This window comes from Sinocyclocheilus anshuiensis, unplaced genomic scaffold (assembly GCF_001515605.1).
Source record: "Sinocyclocheilus anshuiensis isolate Anshui unplaced genomic scaffold, SAMN03320099.WGS_v1.1 scaffold954, whole genome shotgun sequence".
Lineage (NCBI taxonomy): Eukaryota > Metazoa > Chordata > Actinopteri > Cypriniformes > Cyprinidae > Sinocyclocheilus > Sinocyclocheilus anshuiensis.
The window spans coordinates 642,527-650,511 of NW_015536527.1; the positions used below are offsets into that span (position 1 = coordinate 642,527).

The following is a 7,985-nucleotide window of genomic DNA, read 5'->3' on the forward strand; positions in this document are numbered from 1 at the left end:
ACTTTTGCATCTGAACTCTTCATATATCTATATATATATACATACAATTACTCTGATTAACCAAGTAATGTGTAGTTAACTGAGTTTTTTATTGTTGTTCAAACAGACACCAGGATGCAGCACAATGATCAGGTAAGATACTATGAGCACTGAATCGGTTTGCCTACAAAAAAATCTGATTCAGATCTGCAAGTTGGCACCATGTTTGTGTGATTTATGTGGTTTGTTTCAGAAATCATTACATTGAAACACCAATAATAACTGACTCATCAGGACAGTACTGTTCTTACTGTTTTACGTCATAATAAACAATGGTCTGGATAGATTTCTATTATTATATAATCATATAATTCCAATAGTTGATTTAATTATAATATATTATTTATTTAATTATATTATTATGAGAATTATATTTAATATTTAGCTTTTTGTTACTTGTTTTTTTTTAAAGTTCAAGGGTGCCAATATTTTTGGCCACAACTGTATATTACTGTAGTACAGAAGATGACAGTGTAATGCAGTTGTTACTTTTTTTTTTAAAAGTTCAAGGGTGCCAATATTTTTGGCCACAACTGTATATTACTGTAGTACAGAAGATGACAGTGTAATGCAGTTTATCAGATTCACTAATATTTAGGAAAAGAACACCATATGTTCTGCAAACATAAAAATAAATACACTTCCAGCTCCTAGTCTATTTTTGTGTAAGTGAATCATTAGTCCTGTTCATGTCTTTTACCTTCTGTGAATCTGTTTTCTTACAGGCGATTGGTATTAACGATTTGTCGCCTAATCAGAGTGACGTTCCACTGATGGATGATGCTAATGAGAGGTCCTCTAATCACACTGATGCTCTAGTGATGAACACTACCAATGACCCGTCCTCTAATCACATTGAGATTGAGCCTGCGGCTGCCAGTGAGATTTAACATGATTAATTATTTTGATACTTTCATGGGAAGTGAAGAGAGGATAGAGAACGGAGAAATGTTCTTGTTTCCAATCCTTTCTTCATCATAAGACAGTCTCATTGCTCAGAGAAATAGTGTCACCATACCAAGATTTTAGGAGTCACTACCAATACCAAGTGAAATTTCACCTCAACTTTAGTTTCAACACCACACCAAGAACTAATATGATTTTTGATACTCATTTAAATAATAATTGAAAGCATGTGGCCTAAATAATAATTGAAAGCATGTGGCCTAAATATTAAGTTATATAAACTTGAATTCAAAAAAAGAAAATGAATCCTGTCACTCACTCAGGCCCCGTTTACCCTTGGTATCAAGGCTGCATTTACACTGCAAATGCCCAATTCTGATCTTTTGACTGTATCCGATTTTTTTGATGACCCGTTACACCTTCGTTCTATTAAAAGTGACCCGTATCTGATATCTGCATTTACACTACACAGGCTTAACTTGAAAAATGCTTATCAATGTTTACACAGTTGTCAAGGATACGCAGAGCGAATGTGGGCAGCCACACCATCGTTTTCAAAAGTCTACGTTTTGGTCCGTTTACACTTAAACACAACAAAAATGCACTAGTGCAAACAGGGCCTTAGAATGCTGACTGGTTCTATAGCAACCGGGACAACCAGCAGCTGGAGTGATGCAATGACTTTACAGATGAGCCATTGGCTTTTTTATTCAGAAGGCATGGTTCTCGTCGATAGAGTGGCCATATTGAGCGTTGCATTTTTCCCCATTCAAAACTATACGAGTGACACTTCATGGGTATTCTATAGTCGTTGGTAATATCCGATCTGTCCGCTTACACGGCAGGTGCATGCACACATCCGATTCATATCAGATTTATTTTCACATACGAGTATCGGAATCCATGTGCTTTTTTCCTGCTTACACGTTCATGGGCCATATCTGATCTGTGCCACATGAGAGGAAAAAAAATCTGAATTGGGTGACTTGAACCATGCAGTGTAAATGCAGCCTAATAAGATGCATTTTGGTCGATCGGATCACAAGTAGACGAGGGAGACACATTCCCGTTCACACCAGGAGTTTTAATCTGTCTCTTCTTTAATTCTGTCCACTTTCGACCACTTCTGTTCTGATTTCTTTTAAAGGGAGAGTCTGTGGGCCTTTTCTGAACCTTCGATCTAAAATCAGCAACACTCGTCTCATTGGGTCCTGTTGAAGCGTTCTGTTACGGCCCACCTCAATCGAATCTAGAACTCAGTACTCGTGCATTGTTTACTGCCCTGATGGCACACGTACATCACAGAGACATCTATTTGACGTCTGTTTTTACATCTGCAAGACTTGAACGAATAAATATGTCACATTATGTCAAAACACCCGTGTTGGCGAGTATCCTCATAAACAGTCTGTTACGTCTTAAAGGAACTTAAACGGCAAGAAATCACCTGTATCTTTATTATAGATCCACTCAGTCTTCAGCTGTGACAGCTGTGTCATTAATGTAATTTAAACAACAAAAGACAGAGTCAAAGTCATTGTTAGACCTGACTGAAGAACTTCAAGCACTGGTTTTATTTCGGATATTTGTTCTATTGTATTTATCTGTGTCATTGGTTGTAATGTGTTTATTTGTTTTTATTTTATTACTTGACCTCACTTGAGTTGTTTGATACCATTTGATAATGTTTGAACTTTGAAAGAAGCTAGTAGCTTTTTCTGTAACATTAACTCAGATGGCAAATGAAGACATACAGTACAGTAACTACAGTAAACTAATACAGTACTACAGTAAACTAAAATAATATATGAAATGATCATTTTCATTTTAAAGTTCAGTTGTATTACAACATATTGTACTTCTGTCTTAGAAATAATAATAATAATAATAATGGTAACATTTTACAATACGGTTCATTAGTTAACATTAGTTAACAACATTAGTTAACATGAACTAAGAATGAACAATACTTGTACAGCATTTATTAATCTTAGTTAATGCTAATTTCAGCATTTACTAATGCATTATTAAAATCACAAGTTGTATTTGTTAACAAGTTAATGCACTGTAAACTAACATGAACTAACAATGAATGATTGTATTTTTATGAACTAACGTTAACAAAGATGAATAAATACTGTAATGTATATTGTTCATTGTTTGTTCATGTTAGTTAATTGTACATTAACTAATGTTAACAAATGACACCTTATAGTAAAGTGTTACCATAATAATAATAATATCATACTCAAATTGTTTGTCTTCCTAAAATGTGATGTGGACTGAGACACTATCAAACTAACAAAAAATGCACCAGATTGGCTTGTATACATATTTTCAATGACAAAAATAGTATGCCTTTAATGCTGTGGCAATTTTTCAATATTTTTTTTTTTACAGTATTGTATTGAAGTTGCAGCATTGTGAAAAAACTACACTGTAAGACCTATAAATGCCTTGACATACCAGTTATTTTGTCCCATTTGAGGACATTGACTTATAGTTGCTAGCATTGGCTGTTTACATTTATGTCGCCCAGACGGGCGCACAGCTGCAACAGAAGAGATGCCGAAAAACTGATGCTGCAAGTGTTTTTAATTGATATTGTTGATGTTAATACAAAATACTGATATTATGTTGTTAATGTACCAAGTGGGTTTTTTTTTTTTTTTTTTTTACTTATCCAGCATCTTACCAAGCAAGCTGCCATTAAAATGAACCATCTTTATACAATAACACCAACCAGAGTTAACCAGCTTGAAAATCATTTACCTCATAGTAGTTGAAACATTTCACTGAGAGTGTTTATTACGTTTCATGCATGTATGCATAAATGCTGTAGGTTGTGTTTGAATGATGAAATAGCATGTGGAACACCTAATGCCTTTTTCCTCAGGAAAAGTGCTACAGCATGATTTCCACATGATAAAACAATAACAAAGTCATGTTTTATAGTCTTCATGCATTTGTTTTCTATATATCTTTGTTGAAATGTGAAAAAAAAAAAGAATCACAGTGAAACTTTGTGAACAAAACATTTGTGATGTATTATGAAGTGGTGCTGATCAGATTCATTTTTTTTAATGTAATGACTGTATTTTTAATTTTTTTTGAAGAAGCCTTTGCTTCTGATTTGATATTTGTATTTTTTTAATAATTACATTTTTTGTATATTTTATACGTTTTATACGATTTTTGTGTTTTACTGTAATAAATGACATTAAAACATCCGATTGACTCGTAACAAGTGGAATCTGAGTTTTTCTTTTCTTTTTCTCAGAAAAGTATTCAAAAATAACTGAAATAAGTTACACTGAGTTATTAGAGCAATCATTGAGTGTGTCTGTACATTTTGGAATGTCATTTCAAATTTGATGGACTGAAAGTTCACCTTTAAAGGTTTTAGATTTTTACTCTGTCAGTTTCTGGTTTTGACACTAGAGGTGGTATATTGTGCACTGCTTATAGTATACACATGTTATGTATAAATGAAATATTAGGCAATTTATAACAAATGTTTGATACTGTCTTTACAACAAAAAAAACAACAACAATAGGAAACAACTAGTAGTGACCATTAATAATAACCCTAATATAAGCACTGATATTTGACTGAGCGAAAAAAAAAAAAAAGGATGATTTTGTCTTTCTGTCCTTGTTCTGGGTGATAATTAAGGATAGCGTTGCAAGTCAATATTAGTGGATTTATGAGTTATTAAATGTTGAATGAATATTAATCTCATTAATGAAACAGTCTTTCTGAATCACAACACACATTTAAATATGCATTTAGTATAGTTTTCTAGCAACACTGCTCCTTTATGTTAGCTCCTCCCCCAAACTGATGAAAACTAAAGGCATTAGTATAACTGTCAAACATGTGCATGGTACTATAAATGTCACAATAGCAAATCATACATTGCATTTATTCTTAAAACGCATCCCAGACATTGACAGACAAAAACAGGATATGATCGTTACAAACATCTGTGAGATCAAGAATAGTTATTGTTAGAACTCTTGAAACTAGCAGAGCTTGTCTACAGGGTCACAGCATGAGTTCATAAGATCGTGGATTTATAGTGAGATGGATATGCCCTTGAACATCAAGTTTATATTTCACAAACACAAGCACATGATGTTTTGGCTGGAGAGAATATTCTCTCTCTCTCTCTCTTGTGTACAGAAGAGAACTGTGTCAATCTGTTAAAATCATGGGCAGAAATGGAAAAACACCCTACAACCACATGCTATAGACAGACACAGTGTTGACACCTCAGACACAAACATCAAACACAAACATATAGCAGCAGACACATTCTCACGCAGAAGATGTTTGTCTACCAAACCGCATTTCACAGAATGAAGCAGTTCACTTTGACTTGTTGAACATTTTACATTTATGGTGAGCAGATATACATGTCCTCAATTCGTTTTTAGACCCAAAAAAATGAATATTCTGTCATTTACTCACCCTCATGTCATTCCAAACCCATAGGACCTTCAATCATCTCAATTTTTGTCCATATAATCATCATTTTCAAGCTTCAAGAAATGGACGGAAGCTTAAATTAGCATGCTTGATGCACAGAAACAAGTGAAGTTTGTTCTCGCGCATCAAACAAGTATGTTTTTAATGGGAGTTTAGGTGATTTGGTTCAAAAACATTTTTGTTATGCTGGCTGAAAGTCTTTTCTCATCCTGATTAAGTGACCGCGCTGGAGGAGGCGTGGCTTTGGAGAGTGATTTGCAGAAAGGATGCAATCTTATGCTTTCAAAGCTAGCTTAATTTTTTCTGTTTTTCAAACACATCTCCCATATAAATTTGTGCTATAGACAGACACAGTGTTGACACCTCAGACACAAACATCAAACACAAACATATAGCAGCAGACACATTCTCACGCAGAAGATGTTTGTCTACCAAACCGCATTTCACAGAATGAAGCAGTTCACTTTGACTTGTTGAACATTTTACATTTATGGTGAGCAGATATACATGTCCTCAATTCGTTTTTAGACCCAAAAAAATGAATATTCTGTCATTTACTCACCCTCATGTCATTCCAAACCCATAGGACCTTCAATCATCTCAATTTTTGTCCATATAATCATCATTTTCAAGCTTCAAGAAATGGACGGAAGCTTAAATTAGCATGCTTGATGCACAGAAACAAGTGAAGTTTGTTCTCGCGCATCAAACAAGTATGTTTTTAATGGGAGTTTAGGTGATTTGGTTCAAAAACATTTTTGTTATGCTGGCTGAAAGTCTTTTCTCATCCTGATTAAGTGACCGCGCTGGAGGAGGCGTGGCTTTGGAGAGTGATTTGCAGAAAGGATGCAATCTTATGCTTTCAAAGCTAGCTTAATTTTTTCTGTTTTTCAAACACATCTCCCATATAAATTTGTCGTTGTTGTTTTTGTGATTCTTACCAGTCCAGGAACTCAACCAAAGACTCTGAATCTTAAGAGTGAATCTTAAGACCCTAATGTCTTAAAAGTTGCTTAATGAAGGTGATAACACAGCTGTATTTGGGACTGAAGAAACAGACCGACTTTTGATCATCATCTCATGACGACAGGTACATACTCCACATTATCCTCCTCTTCAACTTTCTATAAAAACATGCAACATACTGCTAAAATTGTTTGCCTTTCAAAATGTAACACATTTTCTTTAAAATCAAATATTGAAATTAAGTAATATTAGGGTTATAATACCTTTATATACCTATCGTACATCTAATGGTACCACTATGAACTCTTTTGGGGTAAATTAGGTACAAAGGTCTCATTTTGACATTTCTGCCCCAGTGACAAGCTATTGTAAGATTCCATTTTTCATTCTGCTACATTAATCATTTTTGCTAAACATAACTAGGCAGTGGATCGGTAGTTCCAAGTATGCTTTGCATGAGACTGCAAATGTTGAAAGGAAGTGTTGTGTTTTGTGTTTTTCAGGGACATTACATGCTAATATGAGACAGGGCTAGCATCTAGTTAACTGACAACACAAACGTGTTATCGTTTTCTTTTGAATAATTGTTTTTTGAATTAATACAATGTTTACTGACTAAAGAGTTTTTAGAGCTATTTAAGAGTGTTGATAGTGAAGTTTTCACATTGAATACATACGGCATAATGCAAATTGGACCTACTTCATATTAAGTGTCCTTAACCACTACTTACTTTTAAATTAAAGGGGTCCTATTATGCTTTTTCACTTTTTAAATTTTAGTCAGTGTGTAGTGTGTATGTTTGGGCATAAAAAAGATCTAGAAACTTACAAATCTCAAAGTCCACTCCAAAGGGAGATATTTCGTTTTAAAAAAATCCCTTTTCAAGAACTACAACGAACGGCTCGTTTGGACTAAAGCGTTTGTTTTCCGGGCTTTGTGATATCACAAAGCGGCTCATTGGAATATCATTACAAATAATTCCCGCCTACAGAAATTGGAATGGTTGGGGGGTGGGGAGGGGCGAGGTTGTGGTTAGAACGCTTGGTTGAGTGAGTGCATCAGACGAGACGATGAAGAAGAAGTGCTGCTGCAGAGTTAGTGCATCAGAGAAAACGAAGAAGAAAAGCTGCTGTGCTGTAGCGTCAAATTTTCGGCATGTCTAGAACAATTCTTACAAGTACAACACGACGTAGCTGGGCGCCACGGACAGACGCCGAACGGCGCCGCCGGTGTGCCTACACTCATAGAAAATAAAGTATTTGAATTTTAAAGATGTGGCGTGACGCTGCGCTTCTCGTCCGGTGTGCGACCGCCTGAAACGCTGTTTTTTTTCAGCTCCATGCCCAAACGTCTTTGTTTGGGCTTCCGAAAGCGGATGATGTCAGGAGACAGTGGTTGCAATTTATTTTTTAACTCTGTTCCTGAGCATTATAACCCCAATTTGCTATTGTGTGCTGCGCATTTTACTGAGGACAGCTTCCACAACACGAGTGAGTACAGTGCCGGATTCGCCAAAAGCTTTTGTTGAAAGACTGAGCAAGGGGCGTGGCAGTACTGAAACACCGTCTAAGCTGTTCGCCA

General features: G+C 35.3%; 1 protein-coding gene and 1 long non-coding RNA gene across 2 annotated transcripts in view; one reads left to right on the forward strand and one right to left on the reverse strand.

Annotated features, from left to right (window-relative positions):
- The window catches only part of LOC107694241 (uncharacterized), a 4,678-nt gene extending 2,418 nt beyond the window's left edge, over nt 1-2,260 (forward strand). Inside the window, exons 4-6 of the mRNA XM_016493883.1 lie at nt 107-132; nt 765-918; nt 2,093-2,260. Coding sequence (XP_016349369.1) covers nt 107-132; nt 765-918; nt 2,093-2,163 — 251 coding nt within the window. The 3' untranslated portion in view covers nt 2,164-2,260. The remainder of the gene's footprint in view (nt 1-106; nt 133-764; nt 919-2,092) is intronic.
- A 3,629-nt stretch (nt 2,261-5,889) lies between these two features.
- The window catches only part of LOC107694383 (uncharacterized), a 7,175-nt gene continuing 5,079 nt past the window's right edge, over nt 5,890-7,985 (reverse strand). The window contains exons 3-4 of the long non-coding RNA XR_001634865.1: nt 6,541-6,546; nt 5,890-5,900 (exon numbers count right to left, since the gene is read on the reverse strand). This is a non-coding gene — a long non-coding RNA (uncharacterized LOC107694383). The remainder of the gene's footprint in view (nt 5,901-6,540; nt 6,547-7,985) is intronic.